At 45.3% G+C, this 21,482-nt stretch overlaps 2 protein-coding genes across 10 annotated transcripts; both read right to left on the bottom strand.

Moving 5' to 3' along the window:
* Positions 1–4,345: 4,345 nt before the first annotated feature.
* Positions 4,346–7,170, bottom strand: LOC119557228 (RILP-like protein homolog). 2 transcript variants are annotated; one of them, XM_037869911.1, is made up of 5 exons: positions 6,122–7,170; positions 5,563–6,050; positions 5,062–5,157; positions 4,855–4,980; positions 4,346–4,679 (listed from the first exon to the last, which is right to left on the bottom strand). In XM_037869911.1, exons 1-5 carry the CDS (start codon positions 6,734–6,736, stop codon positions 4,547–4,549), a joined length of 1,458 nt encoding a protein of 485 aa, XP_037725839.1. In that variant the 5' UTR covers positions 6,737–7,170; the 3' UTR covers positions 4,346–4,546. The 2 variants fall into 2 exon arrangements, with proteins under 2 accessions (XP_037725839.1, XP_037725838.1); XM_037869910.1 differs by having other exon boundaries at positions 4,346–4,674.
* Positions 7,171–8,725: 1,555 nt separating this feature from the next.
* Positions 8,726–21,171, bottom strand: LOC119557223 (phosphatidylinositol 3-kinase 2). 8 transcript variants are annotated; one of them, XM_037869899.1, is made up of 4 exons: positions 20,907–21,171; positions 14,570–15,121; positions 10,342–10,801; positions 8,726–10,123 (listed from the first exon to the last, which is right to left on the bottom strand). In XM_037869899.1, the coding sequence occupies exons 3-4, from the start codon at positions 10,771–10,773 to the stop codon at positions 8,759–8,761; spliced, it is 1,797 nt and encodes a 598-aa protein (XP_037725827.1). In that variant the 5' UTR covers positions 10,774–10,801; positions 14,570–15,121; positions 20,907–21,171; the 3' UTR covers positions 8,726–8,758. The 8 variants fall into 8 exon arrangements, with proteins under 8 accessions (XP_037725827.1, XP_037725828.1, XP_037725829.1 ...); XM_037869900.1 differs by lacking the exon at positions 20,907–21,171 and adding an exon at positions 16,519–16,630; XM_037869901.1 differs by lacking the exon at positions 20,907–21,171 and adding an exon at positions 16,481–16,597.
* Positions 21,172–21,482: the final 311 nt, after the last annotated feature.

The following is a 21,482-nucleotide window of genomic DNA, read 5'->3' as shown; positions in this document are numbered from 1 at the left end:
TCGGCTGAAAAACATCATCCATCGCCCTTTTCCAGTGGGCACTGTACTCGCACTCTGCCGGGAGTTTCGAGAGTTTACCCCTCCGCATCCAATGGAGCCTGTGCTGCGGCTGCTGCGGGCCTGTTCGAAAATCGACTGACTGAAGGCCCCTGAAATCGTCGCACGGGGCCTCTGCAGAGAAGCCCATTAAATGCTCCTTCTTTTAATTAATCCACCACGGGGGAAACTTCCCCTGCCCAACCTCCCCACCATTGTTTTTCCTTCTGGCCAGAAGGCCAATTAGTGCAAAATGGCCCCACTCCCACTGACCACAAGCGCAGGGCGGCGGCTTCTTCATTAGTTGCGCCCATTTCGACCTACGATTTTTGCAGCGCATATCCTTCTATCCTATTACGCTAACATCTTCTTAATTAAAAAGCTGACAACGCCATCTCCGGCTGCCCGGCACCCCTTGCCCGTCTTGCCCCGGCAAACCGGTGGCAGATTTTTAATTGCTTAATTGGAACTGCGTGAAAATCCCGTTGAGAATGCCCAAAACGCATCCCCGGGATGAAAAGCCACCCCCAAAAAACAACCACCGCCTGTTGCTGGGCAATTAAAACGCAGCCGCAGATGAGGGGGAGAGGGGAGCGAGGAGGGGGAGCTGGGAGGGGGAGGGGGCGTGGCTCAAGGTCGTGCGAACGGAGAAAACCACCACGCCCTAGATACGCCTCAAACCCGGCACGGGTAACAGGAGCCCAGTAAGCGGCAGAACGCCGAGGCAAGGACCCCAGGGATGGGGGGCACGAGATGCTGCTGACGCAGGACATGAGATGCAGGATGCGGACGCGGATGCGCAGATTCATGATGATGATGATGCAAGACGTTGGGCTTGCCCAGACCCAGACCCAGACCAGAGACCCGGGTCCCCCAAAGCTCAGTCGAAAAGCTCCTGGGGAGAAAGCTCCGCCTCTATGGGTCTGAGTCATGTGGCAATCCTAGAGGATAACCTGCCCTGCCAGAGGTTACGTAATAACCCAAATACCATACCCACTAAAATTTTTACATTATCCTCAAGAATATAATTTAAAACCATATAATTTCGAATAAAGGGTTTTAAAGCTAAAACCTAGACTTAAGGATACTATGGAATGTTACGTAATAAACCAAATACCATACCCACATATCATTTTCACATTATCCTCATGAAAGAATATAATTTAAATCCATATAATTTGGAATGAAGGGTTTTAAAACTAAAACCTAGACTTAAGGTTACTATGGAATGTTACGTAATAACCCAAATACCATACCCACATCACATTTTTACATTATACTCATGAAAGAATGTAATTTAAATCCATATATAGTTTGGAATGAAGGGTTTTAAAACTAAAACCTTGACTTAAGAATATTATGGAATGTTATTTTGAATAAAACTTTAATAATACTAACCTTTAAAATCAAGCAAAGCCCAGCAATTTTATATAGATCGTCGTAGACCTTCGTTTGCTAACATGGTCTTGAATCTTCGTAGGCATTATCCATATTTATCTCCAAATTGGTAACGCCGTCCTCCTTTCTTGATACAAATTCTTGACTTTTCTTAACACTTCTTTTAAATAATTTTGATCCCAGGTGTTTCAAATCAAGCAAAGCCCAGTAATTTTGAAAATATCGACGTAAACCTCCCTTTGCTAACATGGTAGTCATTATCCATCCATAACTCCAGATTTATAGCACGCACCATCCGTTTTTCTTGATAAAAATTCTTGACTTTTCTTAACATTTCTTTTAAATAATTCTGATCCCAGGTGTTTTAAATCAAGCAAAGCCCAGTAATTTTGAATAGATCGTCCTAAACCTCCATTTGCTAACATGGTAGTCATTATCCATCTATAACTCCAGTTTGATAGCACACACCATCCGTCTTTCTTGATACAAATTCTTGACTTTTCTTGACACTCCTTGTAAATAATTTTGATACCAGATAAAAACAAATAAGAATGTAAGAAAACCAAATTAAAATAAACCTAGTAAAATAAAAATAAGAAATAACGTTTGATGATATGATAAGCACCTGAAGTTCCTCATGGACGTTATTGTCCATTTGCCTTCAACCCAAATCAAGCACTCGAAATCCACGTCAATGGTTCATAAGTTTTATTTTTGATGGTCGCTCACGGGGAGCCACTCATAAATTGTATGTACGTACAGGGTTAGAAGGAAACCCGGATGTGGAGTCGTCGCTTCCGATCCGATCCGATCCGATCCTCCAGTGCGCTCTCGTCGCTCCCGTGGTCCAAGTGGCACCCTGGTACGCTTTTAATTTTGTATAATTGTTGCCTTCTTTTTGGTTAGTCATAGTTCCATATAATACGATATTACATAGTATATAGTAAAGTATATTATGTATAATGCATGTGTATATGTGTATATAAATTTAGTTAACATTAATTCACCAAATACTCAATGTCTCTCCATCTCATCTCCAACATCCTCATTTGCTTTGTGATCTTCTCTCAAACGATCTTGACACTCTTTTCGTTAGTCCATCTTTTTTTTTATATCGATACAGTTACGCTCTCATGTTCAAATATATATAAAAGTTCAGTTGCCACAATTTGTTGTAATTAAAACGAGATAGATTGTTCGTGGGGTGCGGGGGATCGGGGGTTCGGGATGGGGTTGAAAGAGTCGGGTGAAAGGGGGTCTGACAATTAGTCTTTGGCACGTTTAAATCGATGATGTCGATAAAGCTGATATGTAACCGGAGCTTCCTCGCTTTGTGCTTGGTGAGTGGAAAGTGGGAACCGGGTGTTAAGTAAGAGTAGGAGGCGGAGATTGACCCTCGAACGTAATACAAGCGGTATCACCATAGATGTTTTTATACCCTTGCAGAGGCTATTATGATTACAGTCGGAAGGAAACGTTTCCGACCCCATAAAGTATATATATTCTCGATCAGCCTCACTAGACGAGTCGATTTAGCCATGTCCGTCTGTCCGTTTGTCCGTCCGTTTCTACGCAAACTAGTCTCTCAGTTTTAATGCTATCGGGCTGAAACTTTCCCAAAAGTCTTCTTTCTTTTGCAGGTAGTATAGCCGGATCGGAAAACTATATCTTATAGATCCCATAGGAATAATCGGAAAAAATTTTTTAAAAAAATTATATCTATGGTGTTTTGTAACATATAAACTCCTACGCTTGGAAATAACATATTTTAATTAGTCCCGAATTTCGAATTTAATTTTATCAAAATCGAAGGACTTTATCATATAGCTGCCATAGGAACGATCGTGGGAAAATAATATGAAACAAATTATAGCTTCGGTGTTATTTGACATATTATCTTGTACTATTGGGAATATCATTTTATGTATTTTTAAGAATTTCCAATTAAATTTAATAATTATAACTGCAAGGGTATACAAACTTCGGCTTGCCGAAGTTAACTTCCTTTCTTGTTTGATTTTTTTCGCCGAATTATCTTGCAGTGCTTTGTGGAAGTCAACATACATTCGTTTTAGAACTTGCTTTTACATAAGGTTAGGCTGATAGGGGTTAATACAATGGATTAGAATATTAGAATCTGCTTGGGTCAGGGGTCAACGGCTCCACTCGACTAAGATCTCCTTGGGCGCACTGGGCTTATAAGTGGTTAAGGCTTTGAAGGATACATATATCTGCTCGTACAGCTACTGGCGTGGGCGTGCGCGATTCGTATTCACATTAATTCGGTAACAACAATTCGAGAGAGCTGGTCAATGGCTAAGTCTATGGTAAAACTCTTGGCTAAAACATTCGCTGATTCATCTCGAAGATATTTTCCCTTTATTTTTTGGCATCTTTGTGCACTCTAATGCAATCAATGGAATCTAATATGCTTAGTTTGGTTTCGTTTAGTTAGTTTAATTCAATTCAACAAACAATGCGCTAAGGTTTTAACGTTTGCTAATTATATATCAATTATATATCTTTTTGTTTTAAGGTTTTCTTTTTTCATTCTAAAGTTTGCGTATTTTGATAAATTTGTAATATATATACGTATAAGGCCGCTTGGGGCAACTGCTATGAGAATGCTAAAATACCTTCCAACAGATGTATACTCATATGGGTTAGCGATAGTAGGGGAATCAAGTGTTGTTATGGGGCTTATAGGGGGAATTCGGGGATAGTTAGACTACGGATAATTGAAGCAAAACCTTCTCATTCTTCTTGCACTCTCTAAAATCTGAGTTTCCAGAACCAGAGTCCTCTAATCGATTCGTATTCATTTGTTTCTACATTTTATAGGGGATTGTTTTTGTCTTTTTTCTTTCGTTTACCTTGTCGTTTGTCTAAATTCATTAAAAACTCACTCGGCAATCTTTGCACAATTCTTGTTCTTGTTCTTTGGAACACTTGCATATGTATGGTCTGTGGTATGTTTGGAGTCTTAAATGGTAGTCGTTAATCAAGATTAGAATAAATCGAAAGTACAAAAGATACAAATTGGTTTCGTATTAAATATATCCATTAAAGTAAGGGGTTACGAGTTTAGAGTTACGAAAAAAAAACACGCGTATTACGTAAAAAAAATCGCATAACAACTTAGAATTACGAGGGCACAGCAATCGAGTGTGTAAACTATGTATGTACAGCTCAGGCGGAGCAGGTGAATGGCGAGGGACAGGGTCAGATACAGGCTGTTGCCTAAACTAAACGTAAACGTAAGCCAAAATAAACAATAAATAAATAAATAAATATAGATGCAAGATGCAGGGGTGCGGGGGGCAGTGCAAACGGAAACGGAAGCGGAACGGAAACGGAAAAACAGAAAACAAACGAAAAGTGAAATGCACGCCGAACACGGATGCTTTAAGGGGCGCTTACTTCGCCGCTGCGGAGGCGGAAACGGAACCGGGCGTGGCCGACAGTGCCATCTTGGAGAGCGTGGCCAAGGAACGTTTCGGGAATGTGTTGTTGCCGTCCGAGGGATCCGAGAACAGTTTCCGGAAGCTATTAGGCGAGAGATAATAAAAGGGGTAAGCAAAGGGTTTTTATGGGGCAATCTATTGCGTTAGTCTGCGGTATCCTTACAACTTGCGAATTCCCGACTCGGAGCTCTTCTTCCAGGGCGCATCGTCCGGCTCGTAGGGCAGCGGTCCCTGCACAGGCGCATCGTGACCAGGCGGTCTGAAACACAATAATAATATTTATAAGTATATTTATATAGTATAAATCTCTATAACTAAAATTAAGTAGCAATACTAAAGTGTTACGTTATAAATAAACGCAAACTCAAAGCTCTGTTTGACTTCATTTATATCATTAGTCGCCCAACGATATTCAAATAACTGCTGACCTTGCAAACAAAACACGCAAAAAGAGACACACAAATAATGAATCACCTGTTTATGAAGTGTTTGCATCATAAGGTCTATTTGAATATTGTTAGCACTTGGTAAAAAAAAAAAAAAAAATGACTCAGGTAAATGGTTTTTCATTAATCATTTTGCTCTAAGCAATTGCTTACAAATGGTGCTTTTTTAAAAGGGACTGAAAAGTAGACTTAAATTAATATGTAGAGGATTCACTCACGTTTCTCCGGCTGCCGGTGGCTCCAGTTCGTCCGCCTCGGCCGCCTCCTCCTCCTCGTCGTCATCGTCGTTGTCCGCCACATGACCGTCGTCCTCCTCGTCGCTGTCGTCGGAGCTGGAAAAGTGGCGCTGCCGCTTGGCCTTCGCCTGGCTGGGCGGCTTTAGCTCCGCCAGCTGCTCGTTGAGGCTGTCGATCGTGGTCAGCAGCTCGTCGCGCTCGCTGATCAGCTCCTTCAGCTCACGCGTGGTGTAACGCGGCCGATTGGGATCGTTCTGGCCATCGTCGTAAGAGGCCACCAAATCCTCGTTCTCCTTTTCGGCCAGACCCAGGCGCTTGCGCAGCTGGTTGATCTCGCGACTTTGGTCCTGCAGTTGGGCCAGAAAATCGGCTCGCTCCTCGCACAGCGTCTTCACCTGGGCCTGCATCAGCTTGTGGCGCCGTCGAGTGTCCCGCTCCGAGGCCTTTAGCCGCTCCGTCTGGATAGTGAGCTGGTGGGAAGGATCGAATGCGTATGATTAAGGATTAGGGGTTTCTAGCCCATACAGATTATCTAGCTTACGTGCTCCAGCTCGCTGTACTTGTCCTGCAGCTCCCGTTCACGGTTCTTCAGCTCGTCCCGCTGCTTGTATATCTGCTCCTTGAGCCGCTGCAGCACCTGGGTGTCGGAGAGGGCGCCGTGCAGCTCATGATTGGTCATGCTGATGATGCTCTCCGTGAGGCTGGCGCCCAGGCCGGAACTCTGGGCTGAGGAGGACTGCAGGTCCTGGGTCTGCTTCACCAGCCGCTTGTTCTCATCCTGCAGCGAGGATACCAAGTCGACCAGCTCATTGGTCTCACTGCGCCACTGCTCCTCGATCAGCTCCAGTTCCTTGTCGAATCGCCGCCGAAACTCGGCCTTCTCCAGCTTCTCGCTCTCCAGCTGGGCCACCTTGTCGCGCAGCTCCTGGATGGTGGCATTCTCGCGTTCATTCTTCGTGGCCAGCGCCTCCAGCAGCTCCAAGGTGTTGATGATCTTGGGCATCAGCCCACTGACGGCGTCCGTGCCAAAGCGATCCATGATCCGCTCGTATTCCTTGCCAATATCGGAGGCCAGATCGTAGACATCGACCACGCCGATGTCGTCGATGGCGTCCAATACCATTTCACCCATCTCATTGAGGTGGAAGCCGGGCATCCAGGTGGTGGTCACTAGGGGGCTCCTGCTTGCAAGCTGGGATTTCTGGGTACTCCTTTTTGAGGACTGAAGACCCGCTTCAGTTGTCCTGCTTCAAAGGATGCTGGGTATAATGGCCAATTGAGTGGACAAGTGTGCCAGGTGGTCCAGGTGTTTGAGGTGCTCCAAGGGGCTCCAAGGGGCGGGGAAAATGCGCAATCTGCAATTCGCACTCAAACACACTCGCACACACACACAGATTGGCCAACCCACGCTAGTGTGCGTGAGAGTCGGATTCGCGTTCACTTCATTCACTCGCTTTGTTGTTGCTTCTGCTGAGCCGATCCGATGCTGCAGTTTCTGCCGTTTCACATAAAATAAACAATCTGCTTTTCGCAATTTATTTGCAAGCCAATTTTTGCTGAACTGGAACCAGAAGCGATGAGTAACGATTAACTGGTTCTCCTTCCAGATGTGGGAACTAGTTCACAGATGAGCAATGGGTTCATCCATCTGGCAACCTTATATCGCCGAAGGCCAGTGTTGGTTAATGCAACATAGTTTGGCGCCAAGTGCAGAGCAATTTAAGTTATGAAATTATTATTCCAAAGATAAAAAACAGGCTAGCTAGGCCACAAAGTAAATTCTTTGTTTTATTAATAAGTTTTTGCTTACAAAATTGTATAAAGAGTTTTGTTTGGTTTTGTTGGATTTTTCACTTTTGGTTTCTGGGTTTCTGCATGTGCTTCTTTGTAAATTGTGGTTACTGGGTAGGCAATTATATGTATTTTACACGTACAATTAGCAATAACTAAATGGTTTATATGCTACACTAAAATACAGTTATGCAGCAACGACTAGCAAGTTTCTCCATCTCTCTCTCTCTCTCTATCTATTTCGCCTGTCTCTTTCTATCTCTGTACAGACTACATTTTTTCCTTTCCTTTTTTTTTGGTTTCGGGGATTCTTTAAGTACATAAATTAGCTATAGTTTTTGGATGGTTTTTTTTTTGGTTTTAGAATAGGGTTTCCTGGGAACTCTCTAGGTTGATATATATAAAAATAATACACATGTTCACGGCTAGGCATAACATTTTAGCTCTCTGCATCATTTTCGTTTCTTCACTCCTTTGTTTAGGGACTAGATTAGGAACCACATTTGTACAGTTTTCGTTCTTTGTGTTCTCTTAGCTGCTCGCTCTAATTAAGTAAGTTACGTCTAAATTTATAAGGTAAATGTACAAAGTCAAGATATTCCTCCTTCTCTCTTTTTGGTTGCAGCTCTCAAACAGAACAAACTTAACATTAAACACACTAATTAAGGAAAAAAAAAACGCTAGAAAAAAAAGAAGAACGCAAAAAAGCGGGCAATAAAAAGACTTAAAACAACTAAACACTGTTTTTAAATTAGTCAAGCAATTAAATAGCGGGTTGCGAGTGGTTGTGACCTGTAGACCAGGTCCTTTGGCAAGCATTCTCGATGGCAAGGCTCCTATCTTTGTTTTTGGCACTCAAACTAGGCGTAAATAAATATGGTTATATGGTAATAGTAAAAGGTGGCATGCAAACTAGACGAAATACGAAATACTAGCACCCCTGATGGGCAGCCTTCCTGGGATCCTCTTGGAGATCCCCCAGGAGATCCTCCTGGAGATCCTCCTGAAGAGCCTCTCGAAGCTCCTGATTCTGCTGCAGGGCCAACTGTCTCAGCAGCTCGGAGGTAGCTTCCTGGCGCTTCGAGCGCTTCGCTGGCGGCGGTGGAGGAGAGTGGGGCGGTGAATTTGGCGACGATAGGCCGCCCACCACGCCCACATCCTTGACCAAGGCATCCTGTGAGTCTTCTTCATCGTCCACGTCGGGCAGCGTCAAATCCGTTATGTCCTGGTCCTCGTCCTCCGACGGCTCCTCCGCTTCCTCCTCCTCCTCCTCGGACCGCTCATCGTCTATGTCCACAATGGAGATGATGTCGCTGTCGCTGTCATTGTCATCGTCGCCGTCGCCTGGAGGACCCTCTGGTGCTCGCCGCCGCCCCTTCTCTGCGGACTAGCTGGTGCTGGCCTGCGTTTGCAGCAAGTTGACAGATGCGGAGGCGGTGGCGGCGGCGGGGGCGGAGGACGAGGCACTGGCAGCCGCCACGGCGGCCGGTGAGAGCACACTGGCTCCGGGGAAATGGCACGGACACGCGGGATTCGGCATGTGACCCGGCTGACTGTTCAGCTTGCGGGTCAGCGTCTGCCAATACTCGATTTGGGCATTGATTAGGGCAATCTTTTGCCTGCTCTCCTCGATCCTCAGCGAATTCATCAGCTCCTGGTGCTGGCTCCTCGCTGCGCCGCTTGGACTTGCCCCCGACGCATTGGTCAATCCCACGCCGCTGCTGTTCGCACTGCTTCCTGTTCCCGATCCGGATACGCTGCTATTTAAGGTGCTGCAAGCATTGCTGCTTGCTGCAACTGCCATTCCATTGTAGCCATTGAAACTGCCTGCCGCTCCAATGGCCACGCCGCCCGTCTTGTCCCGCCCCAAATGATGGTGCGTCTGCTGGCCATGATGGTTGCCATTGAGCAGCAGCTGCACTCCATTGGCGGTCACTGTGGTATGGTTGTTGTTGATGTTCGTATGGCCGGCGGTGCTGCTGCTGCTGTTATTATTATTATTGTTGTTATTATTCGCGCGCTGTAGGCGTGGCAGGTGCAGTGTGGGCGGTGTGCGGCGACTGCTGACGGCCAGCGATGAAACAGGCGTGGCGGACACATAGGGTGCATTGATGGCCGCCTGCAGGGACTGCGACGGATTGACGGCGGACAAGCCCAGGCCGTTCAGTAGCGTATGCTGTTGCACTTGCTCCGCCGTCAGCGGCAGTACTCCGCTGGCATTGGAGCCACCATTGCTGGCACTGGACAGAATGGCTGACGGATTGGAGCCTCCATTTTGCAACGTCTTGTTGATGTTGGCAAAGCTGCCCACGCGTATGTGGCCCACCGTCTGGATGGTGATGTCCGGCTTGGGCGCTGCGGAGGCATAGCTTCCACCGCCAGAACTGACCGAGGTCTTGGTGGAGCACACGGGCGAACTGGCGGCACGGCGAACGTTATCTGTGAGTCCGTTGCTCGACACATTGCCGGGCAGCGAGGCGGTGGAGATACCGCCGCCGCCGCCGCCACCGCCGGAGGAGGAACCCACCAGCTGACGCAGATCCGTGGGAAAGAGCACATCGTCCTCCTCCTCCAGGCATACTTCCGGCGCCTTGGGGCTCAGGCTGTCATCGTCGTCGTCATCCTCCAGACAGTCCATCCCATTGTCCGTCTGCTCGTTGTCGCTGATCGTCTCCGACTTGATGAGGATCACGTCCGTGTCCATGCCCTCGGGATAGAGGGGCATCTGCAAGTGGGAGGAGAACAAATGATACTGAAATCATTATGGACAGCGTTTTAGTTTGGAGTTTCAGTGGGGGAGTTTCAATGGCTTAGCATAGAGTTAAGGTTTTTGGAAAAGCAAAGAAGTTAAACGAAGTGATAGAACTGGTAGTCTACGAGTACAGATATAGGATTAGCAGCCAAGGATAAAGTATGAGATACAATGATTGTTTAAGCTCAGCTCAGTAGTATGAGAGTATGAGCGCCCACCTTGGAGTCCTCGTAGTCATCCGCATGGTGTCCGTTTCCCTGGCCGCCGCCTCCGCCGCCGCTTCCCGTGAGGCACGGCTTGCCGCCCCCCGCGCCCTCCGGCGACAGCTGCTCGGCAATGTACTGGGCGACGGACTCCTGCCGCGCCAGCGTGTTCAGCAGGTCCATGAACGACCGATTGTCCTTGTCCTCGCCGCAGAGATCCTTCTTCAGCAGCAGCTTCATGTTCTTGTACAGCTGGCGCAGCTGCTTGGCGCTGCGCTGGTGGTAAACTCGCGAATTGAACTCGTCGGCGATCTGCAGCCAGACCTCGTCCTTCTTGCGATTGGACTCCGCGTCCGTGCGCTTATTCTCGATCACGTCCTTGTACTGCGCCGCGTAGCTCAACACCATGTTCCGCTCCCGCTGCGTGTACCGGGGAGTCTTCTCCATTTTCAGCCGTTTGCAAGACGTCTTGAAGCTGCAACGAGATGGAGATTCAGGATTGAGATTGTGGCATAACTAAATCAAATAAATCTGACCTAAAACTAAACTATTTCAGTTAGATTTTTAGGAGATTTAAAGGGTCTTAAGATTTTTCTCCAAAATTTGTGGCTTTAACTTCTAAAATAACCAAAAAAAATTGTAAATACAGAAGTATAACTATAGGTCTTTCAAAGGCTATAAAATATAAATAAGTAAAACTGAAATCGCATACTTAATTAACATATAATATATTTAAATGTTGGTATAAAACTGTTACTCTTTTAAAATTTTCCAAGTGATGCAGTCCTGATGCAGGTTCGAAAACAACCTATAACTTTACCCATTTGTTTCTGATTTCGAAATACCTTTAAAAGTTACCTTTACCTTGAAATACCTTAAATATTTAATTAATAAATTGAATTTGAAATGAATTTGAATTTTAGAAGGCTTTATTCTGGCTTTTTTGAACGAAACTCCACCAGCTGTGCACCATTCAGATCCCCTCCAGCCACAGCCACCCCCTCCCCCTTGCCGTTTCCTGATTACACAGCCACCCCCCCTGCAATCGATCCCATCCCAGCGACATTCTTTAATTAATAAAATAATAAAAAAAAACAAAAGCAACAACAAACGCAACTGCTCCACTCTTTGACACCCACCCACCCATACCCACCCACACACACACACGTGGGCGCATTCTGTGAGAGTGATAAGCTGCCGACGCAGCCGAAAAGAGAGGGAAAAAGAGAGCAGTGCACTGGAAACACATAAATAGATATCTACAACACGGTGGATATGTGATAAGTATTCAACAGATGACATCAAAACGATTAATAACAATTCATATTCACAGGATACCATCGAATAAAATGAAATTGAAACTGTTAATTGTAATTTTTGGTAACTAAAATATCCAATTTAAAGCGAATCTGTTTATCGTTAATATGTTAGGTCATAGAAAACCTATACTCTCTTTTTCTTTCACTGTAGGCCAAGAAATCCTCGATAAAAAAGCAAAGGCCAAAAGCCATTTTATCGATAAATGATCCTGGAAGATTTTCTTCTCAATCAAGAGAAGATTATGGACCAAAGCTGCTCTTAGCGGGGGTGGAATAATAGAAGAGTTCGCAAGAGAGGACCAAGCGACAGCAACAACATGCTGCATTAACTGATATCTAATCTGGAAATTGGAGATTAGCGTGAAACTCACCGCTCCCACACAAAAAAAACATACACACACATAGGCAGGGCAGGGAGGGGAGAGAGAGAATGGGTACTCACGTTTTGAGGCCGCGCCAAAGCCGGCGAGCGGGCGAAGAAAAGTGGGTGGCAGGCAGGAGAGAGCGAGCCAGAGAGCAGGAGAGAGTGGGGAAAACGAACGAGCCCAGCAAAACTTCGCGAACGGCGGCGACGAGGCGCAAAGCTCGACTGAATTTGAATTCGAATTCGGGCACGCTCAGAAGTACCGTTGGATTGGAGTGCAGCAGCGACGTCGGCGTTGGGCAAACAAAAATAGGAATAGCTGGCGAAGAAGAATGGAGCTCTGCTCCTCCTCCTCCTCCTTCTCCTCCTCGCTGTCCACATAAGAGACCTCCTGTCTCCAACACACACACACACACACCCACAATGAGCCCAACTGTTCGCACACACACAACACAATGCTTATGTGTGAGACGTAATTAAAGCTTGAAACCGAGTTTACAACAACAAACCAAAAGCCCTCCCCCCCCCCACCCCCTGCGAAGAGGCGAAGTCGAAGCAAGAAGAAGAGGCTTAAGAACAGCAAATAAGTGTGCGAAAGAGAGAGAGAGCGAAACTTGGAGCAGAGAGAAACCCCCAACAATGAGCGCAGTTTATAAATAAACGTTGTTCTTTTTGCCGCTTTCAAGCTGCAACAAAGTAAGGGTTGAGCTGACGTGTGAGTGCGAAAGAGAGCTGAAGAACAAAATACATACAAATGTACTTATGTATGTATGTATGTGAGTCCACGCGGTTTTAATTAATAAATGGGTTACATAACCTCAAATGAGTGGGGGGGGGAAGTCCAGCTTAAAGTCCAGTTAAAAGAAACTTAACCTACAAAATCAGGACCTTAGGGTGTAAGTAATATCCAAAACTCAGATATAATCCTGGTTATAGGATAACTTTGAAGTAGGAAATATGAAATATTAAATGAATTAGGAATTTTTAAATATGGTTCCAGGATCAAAAAATGCGTATATAATAATAAACATGATGTTTTTTAATATAATTTCGGATGGTTCTAGTGTATACCGATCACCATACTGAACCATCCAATCAAAAGCACACCACAAGGATGTTGGGCGGAAGTTCCAATGGATGGTTTATGGCTGGGAAACGGAATAGCCAGACCACGATTGATCGATTGCCCGATAAACAGACGCAGTCTGAGCATTGGAAGCGGCATTGCTAAGCGTCTGCGTCACTGCGCCGCTGTCGAGTCAAGTTTTAAGATAAGATTTGAGGCAGACTGTATCTGTATCTGTATCTTTAACCGTATCTGTATCTGTATCGGTAACCATGTGCACAAGTGTGCGTTCGCTTGGTTTTGTTTCAGTTCGTTTCAGTTCGGTTTCAGTTTGGTTATCTACAAAATCCACTGGCAATGGGGCTTCCATTCCAGCGTAGCGCTGAGCAGTGCAAACAAGCAAAGTTTGCTTTTTGGGGACAGCACAGCACAAGCACAAGCGTTGCTTAATGCGATACCTCACCTCAAGTTATCTACACACTCACACACTCGCACAAGCCGCGCAACAGGTGGAATTATTTACTGATAAGCCGCTGATAAAAGCGAGCCCCAGATAGGAAACTCGGGTATGGGGGGGGGGGGGGCAATCAAGAATCGAGGTGGGAGTGGGAGTGGGAGTGGTGTGGAGCTTCTCTGGGGGGGGGATGGGAAAGGGTTTCAAGTTCTAATTGGCTTTGTTTGCACGCTGATAACTCAGTGCAACCTGCCACCCCCACCTCCAGGTCCGTCTTTCCCCCCCCCATCAAAAGCCCCTCCTGTGGAAAGCCCCGGTTCCAAACGCACCTGCGTCCCACGATCGATGAGCCTGTGCCCGCTGCAGTGGGTGCTATTCTTCTGCTCTTCCTCCTCGTGACCACCACCAACTGACGACTCGGGCCCCGAAGTCTCCTGGTAATACGCGCGTGCTTTCCCTTTTTCTTCTCCTTTACGGCCAACTGAGGGGTACGCATTTTCCCCGAGCGTCACCGACCGCAGCGCTTGAGTTGACAATTTTTACTAGTACCGCTCTGCGGCCAGAGCAGCGGAATCGTGGAATCGGGCAGCGCTCACCAACTCAATGGGTGTAATGTTCCCTCCACATTTATTCCCATGTGTATGTGTGTGTGTGTGAGCGTAGCAAAAGCGCTTGCAAATGCTGGCCGGCGTTGTGCAATTTCCAATCTCGAGCGGCAGAAACTGAGACCCACGATCGGGTTCGGATTGGGGTTCGGTTTTCGAACTCAAGAACCATCCCCATCCCCATCGTCTCGCCTCCAATTCCCAATCCACTCCAGTCCGGCTAAGGATCATTATAATGTATCATTATTAAACTCTTCAAGAAGAAAGCTTTGAGTAGTTGGCTTACAGAAAACTTTTAAATGATGTTCTATTCAATGTAGGATTCCCAATCCTAACGTTTCTTCCAACAAGGACTACTATAATACAAGGAACCAAAAACCATGTGTTGAACTCTTTTTAACTTGGCCTATATGATATGGTTTAGCCTGGACTCACCTGGATTTATAGCCGGCTACAGTCTGAAATGGATTCCCTTCGTAGCCGCTGATCCTCGGCTCTTCTCCTTCTTCTTCTGCTTCTTCACTGGCCTCCTCCTCCTCCTCCTCCTCCTCCTGCTCCACCTGTTCCTCCTTCTCTTCTTCCTCCTCCTCCTTCTCTATGTTTATCTTATCCCTTTGGTCCTCTATACTGTTTTATTTTATAAAGCTGAATCGGTGCGATTCAAAGAAAAAGAAGAGCGCACGGCTTGTTCTTTCTTGCCTTCGGTACACGCGGCGTATGCGCAATATTTTTTCAACTACTTGTCCAACGTCGCTGACCGCCAGCCGTCTCCGTCCCGCTCACACACTCGCCCCGTCTCTGTCCCTCTCCACAGCACTCTCTCTTCCGAAGACTAGAAGACTCGAAGACTTTGTCTTTGGTTTTTTGGTTTTTCGGCTCTTTGTGTGCGTTTCTTCCTATTGGTTTTGATATCGTTTATAGCTGAACGCTGAACACTGAACGCTCGTTCTGTTTCCACTGCTCACAGTTGTTGTTTCAAACCTTGGACTAAAATTAAAAATACATAGAGAAGTGAATTTGTTAATACGAAATCACGCCAAAACGTAAACATCAGCGGAGAAAGAGCTGGCGGAAAAGCGGCGGGGAAAAGCGCAGGCATAAGTATGAGTGTAAGTGTGTATGGATATACACAGCACAAACTGAATCAGAATTAAGAACAGAAGAAGACTTCTTGACTTGAGTGCTGCCCTGCGATCGCGATCCCACCATTTCAGCCCTCTTATCTAGCCAGATCAGATCAGAACAGACCAAAAAAAAAACCGAACCCCCAAACAGAACCTGCTCTATCGCGCCCTCTCTTTTTTCGGAAAGTTAGGCCTCATTGAAACCGCACTGAAACTAATATCTAATCTGGCTGTGTATGGCTACCCGGCATTATCTTATCGCCTTAAGGTGGGCTTGTGGCTCCACGAGAACTTGGAAGTCGGTTGGATGATTCACCCACTACCCACCTGATCCGCCGGACTCGATAAGCTACGGCCAAATAAGGTTACCCTATAGAGCATAGTTTCTGAAGCCCTAACTAGGATCTTTAAAAAAGTTCACTGAAATCTGTCTTTGGGGTCATAGGAAAGCCTCTTTAGCCTCCTATTCTGAAAATATCCGTAGATATCTGCATCTCTATCTATCTCTTTATCATTGATCTTAGAAATATTGATATTTTATGGATTTCCCTACAAAATATCTATATAATTATACAACACATAATTATAAAACATTAAATCAATAACAAAGTTCCAAGACTAAGCAACCTATAGATCTAAGCTATACAAAAAGGCAGTCTCAAAATCATACAAGTTACGTAGGATCTCTTAAAAAGTTCAAGTCTTTCTCAAGGATTTTCTAGCAATGAATCGATAATACTTAAAGGGTTGACAAGCCCTTGTTTTCAACCAAATATTCAGGATGATGGAAAAATTCGGAAATTCGAAAATCAAAGATTTAGTCATACGCTTTATATACCTATAAAGATATATAGCTTTAGGGATATATGTACATATGCATGCTTATGACGAATCAAGAATTCGAGGAACGAAGAAGACGCAGATCTGTGCTCGCTACAATTGCAAACAAACAACAGCGAAAACCAAAGAAAAGCAGAGGCATTCCGAGCTGGCCCTGTTCATCTGGTTGGTTCTCTTATGGTTCGCTTCCGCCTCTTCTCTTGGCATGAAAAACAAATGATATCCCGGCCTTTTACCAACCCCCACACCCCCGCCCCCGCCCCCCAGCTCGTAAGTAGCCCCCTAAGACCCCTAAGACCCCTATAAAATCAACGCGAAACAAAATAAAATATACGAAAAACAATAGTGGAAATCAAAGCGCAGAGACGAGAGCGTGCCTTACCCGATAACCGTACCGGATAACCGCTGCCAACCGCTTACCGTTCCGAACTGGCCCGATTCGGGATTCGAATCAAAACGAATGCTCTGCTCTGATGTTGCTCCGATCTCCGTTCTTTGGCCGCACTCAAAGAGCAGCCGTCGCAGTCTAATTTGATACTGAAAGCGAATTCGGAATTCAGCCGCAGAATACCGAGACTCGAGCGGTCCGAGCAGCCGGAGCAGCCGTCGCAGCCTGTTGGCCGCGTCTCCGAAGGTGCACGCCCCCCCGCACCCCCCTGCTGGCCAGTCCCCAGTCCCCAGTCCGCAGTCCCCAGTCCGCCGTCTATTGGGGTCGAGCTGATCGCATCGAAAAGCGCCATGAGGGGTTGGCAAATTTCCAACCGAAAGTTCTGCTCTGCCACCGCGCATCTGTATCTGTATCTGTATCCGTATATCCGTATCTGTATCTGTGGCTGCGTGTCTGTCCAAGAGAAAGAGAAAGAGAAAGAGCGGAGCTTCGGGAAAAACGATTTTACATTGCGCACAGCCACAAGCAAGTGAAAAGCAGCGCCAGGCCGATCAGCAGGTCAAAAGGAAAACCAAAGAAAATCCAGCCTAGGATGGCTTTGTATGCCCTCCAAAGGATTACGTAGATCTTTGGAGTAATCGGTGATTCCCAGAGTCCTTAAAAGGCTTATCTGTCATATCTTGGCCAGATTAACTTAGATCTTCTCTTGGATTTAATTGCGCGTACCTTAAGATATCCATATCCTGAGATCTCCTACTGTAACTTGGGAACCTTCAGGAATTTGTATAGTATAGTAATATATGGCCGTATTAACTTTTTAACTTCAGTACACCTGGGTTTTTAATAAAAGGAAAACATACCTTCCAACCCTCTTTCTTCCTTTCTATCTTAAGATATCCATATCCTGAGATCTCCTACTGTAACTTGGGAACCTTCAGGAATTTGTATAGTATAGTAATATATGGCCCTATTAACTTTTAACTTCAGTACACCTGGGTTTTTAATGGAAGAAAAACATACCTTACAACCCTCTTATTAAAACCCACTTTTAGAAACGCTCCCTCAATAGTATCTGGTATTATAATCATTTTTTTTTGGTTTGCCTTAAACTCGAAATGCTAGATAAAATTTCTGATTCCAAGAGATTCGAAACTATAAATGGAGTTTCTGTCCCTGTGAGCTTTAAGACATCTTTGTAGACACCTGTGGGTGGGAGCTTGTAACCCCCTTATCCGGTACACATCCTGCTTGATTCTCTCTGCCCACCGCTTGCCGCCAAGGTCTGAACCAATCTCATCCAACCCGACCTGATCCAAACCGATCTGATCTGATCTGGTCCAATCGCTCGAGTACGCAACTGTACTTGGCATCTCGCAACTTGGCAGCTGAAAAGTATTTTCGACTTTAAAAATAGCTGCCCCAAAGATGAGGCAAAAAGAGGAGGCGAGGAGGAGAGGAGGAGTAGAAAAGGAGGCGGAGGAAACGAGAAGCGAGAGAGGGATCGGTTTGATTTTTGGCTTTTGGCTAGAAGCGATGGGGTGGGCGGAATGGGCGGCGGGAGCAGCTAACAGATGCCTGCGTTTACAAATAGCCCCTGTTTAAGCTCTCTCGCCGATGATGAAAATTGATGGGTCCGAGCGTATGGAAAACCATATTCCATTTTCGATTTTCCGTTTCGGCTTTTCACCATTTTCTCCGTTTTCCCGTGTGTGTCGGCTGGTTGAATGTGCCCTAGTGTGTGTGCGCTTTTGGAAACTCGAAACTAATGAGGTCGACCACGTAGACCCATCCGACTTCTGGAGCCCCTACCTTCTGCCCCCTCCACCATCCTTGAGCTGGTCTCGTAATACCAGCCGAATACCATTCCAGAGATAATCATGGTAACGTCCTTAAGTTCTGTAAAGTTTTGTGGGAACTTGAACCACACTTTTGAAAAAAAGCTGAATCTGAATAAGAAAAGTACGTAGACTGATAAAAAAATATATATAAAAAAACTTTGTGTGTACCTTAAATTTCGTTTTAATTTAAATTTTTTGCCTGTATGATTTTACTCTTTTGCGGTATTTATTAACTTTAAAAGTACACAATTTAAGGGTTTTAAACTTTCATTAAAATCGTAGCTAATATCACCTTGTTATATATATGTTCATATCAAATCATGCAATTTTAATGTTTTATATATATCATTATAATATAATATATCATTTAAATATGAAATAAAACATTTAGAATTCAATATTATTCAATACATGTATTTACATGTATTATTATAAAAGAATTATAATACACATCTAATTACGGTTCATATAGGTAATCTGATTTCATATCAATAAGATCTTTTATATAACCTGAAAGGATTTTAAGAATGGTGGTTTCCACTATTCATAATTATAAAGCTGCGAGTTTTACCAGCGAAGAGATCTACGATATCTCGCATATCAATAGGACATGAAAACTTAGTTTGGGGCTACAAATATTATGCATTTCAAGATGATAATAAACTAATTATTATATGTAGGTACATATGTACCCTCCCAATACCAGTGTCGAATGCGAAGAGTGCTGGTTTTGGGTGGGTAGCCAGAAGTACTACCGCAGGTCCAAAGAGAGCGACATGGGCCGGTCTTTGGAGGCGAATTCGTTGCGTTGGTTTTTCTTTTTCTTGGCAGCCTCTCCTCCTCGTTTTCCTCGCCTCTTGCGCCTGACGCTGCGATTTGAGTTCAAATTTATTTTTGGCAGCAACGCCAGAGCAGTGCCCCCGCCCCCTGGCCCCGCATTTCCCGCTTTTCCCAGTTTTTCCGGGGCTCAGGGGGCCGTGAAAAGGGGTGGGGCGGGGGGGTGTGGTATTGGAGTCGGAATCGCGATCGGATTCGGGATCAGAGGCCCGATCGCCTTGCTCCGCATTGTGTCTCTGTTTGTGTTGCTTTATCTAGTTCTGAGGTCTGAGTTTCTGGGGTGTGAGTGCGTGCCTGTGTTTAATATAGGCTTCCGCCCCTCTCCTGGATTGTTTGTGTAATCCATTTAAAGGTAATTGAACTTCCCTTTCCACCTTTCGCCATGCCTGCCATCCCATCCCATCCCATCCCGACGAACTAAGCCGAAGTCGAAGTCGGGGCTCTATATATAGCCGGATCAGAAATAGAAGAGTGCGGGTTTCGAGTGTGTCTATGGCCTGGCATGGGGCTGGAAATGGAAATGGGGAAAATAGAAATGGGTACTGGGCGCTAGACGGTAGACGGGTAGAAGAACCTGCTGCTCAAGACGAGCCCAAAATTAGACGCGGATATCCCAATACCTATCCAATTCCAAAGTGCCAAGGCGATCTGGGTTCAGATTCAGATCAACAGATCAGATCGCATGAGATCGGGGCTATAGGGGATCGTAAATGGAACTTGGAGAATTCGTTTGGAGCACTCTCGGAAAAACGAGACGTTTTGCTGGGTGCGGTATTTTTAGGCCAAAGCATCATCGTAAAAGTTTTCCTTCCCCCCCCACCCACAGTTCGTGCGCCAGCTTTTCCAATTTTTGTTTTCAGTTTTCCATTATTTTTGGGTAACAATTTTTGGAAACGATTGATCAACGCGAGAACTAGGCAAAACTAGGGTAAAATATTCATATTAAAGTTATGTGGAACACTTCTCTTACAGAAAGACTAAAGGAATTTACGGAAATATACATATACTATTCCCAAAAGCGGATGATGAATCATTAAAAACTGCAGGTGGAGCGAATTTCAAAATTAATATTTCTTAAGGTAGAAAAAGTTACCATCATCTCTCCTCTAATTTGGTTAATTAAAACTCTGGCTTACGATCATAACCTCATTTGTACACATCCGTTTCCCCCCCGCTCTCCATTGATTGGAAATTACGTTAAGTGGCATTTCGCCATAAATCGATAACAATTAATGCGACAAAAGTCGAGGACAAAACGAAAGCAACAATAAAGCGCGCTCCAAAAGGAAAGGACGTAAAAAAGGAAGCAAAGCAACTGCGACTTTACCGTAAGCACGAATCGGAATCAAGCGAGAGCTTTGGTCTAAGGACAAAGCTTTGATACAAGTGTGTGCGTGTGTGTGCCGAAAGCGTGTGTTGATGTCATAAATCGCAGGCAAAAAGGACAAGAGGAAGAAAAAGGTGCAAACAGCTGTGGAAAATAAACACGTTTCAAAGGGAAAACAGGGAGGGTATTAAACAAATCCGAAACCCAAACCGCGTTTTGGATTTTTGTTCAATTTGGATTTTCAAGCGGCGCTCCTGGGGTGGAAAAACACGTACGCACACACACACATACAAGCGACCCTCTCTCTCTCACGCACACACGCACACAGACAGAGCTTGAAACTTCAATTGGAATCTTGATAGCGAATTACGTTTGATTTTTGTTATGTTCTGCGATTTTAATGCTACTTTTTACTCACGCTCGTTTTTGTATTCCTCTTCTTCCGCCTCGGTTCGTCCTCAAATGCCACAATCTCCGCTTTTCGCAATGTTCTTTCGCACCTTATGCAGCACTTTTTTCCACACACATACATATGTACGCTCTGAGCTCGACTTTCAACCTGTGGGCCTGTGCCTGTGTCTGTGTGTGTGGGTGGCAATTTACAGTTACGCCAGGACGCTTTGCCGCTTTTCTCTTTTTTTTATAAACAAAACCAAACAAAAATTAGAAAAAAAAAATAAAAGGAACTGGAAGCGAAGCACCGTACACAGTCCAGTCGGGAAAAACAATAAGAACGGGAAGCAAAACACAAACAGAACAGAACGAACGGAACAATCGCAACAACAACAACACTCTGCTCTGGCGGCAGCGCGGCTGAACAGGCGAACGCGCGACTTCAAAATGCCAGATTTTGTTGTGGCACGGCGAAAAGAAACAGATGGATGGAGGGGGAAGCGCGGAGGGGGGCGGGGAGAGCGCGAAGGAGGAGGGAAAGGCAGGGCGCCAAATTCAAAACAGTGAAGACGTAAAATCAATCAACTGGTGATTTTTCTCT

The sequence above is a fragment of the Drosophila subpulchrella genome, chromosome X (assembly GCF_014743375.2).
Source record: "Drosophila subpulchrella strain 33 F10 #4 breed RU33 chromosome X, RU_Dsub_v1.1 Primary Assembly, whole genome shotgun sequence".
Lineage (NCBI taxonomy): Eukaryota > Metazoa > Arthropoda > Insecta > Diptera > Drosophilidae > Drosophila > Drosophila subpulchrella.
This window is presented reverse-complemented; position numbering and strand designations above follow the sequence as displayed.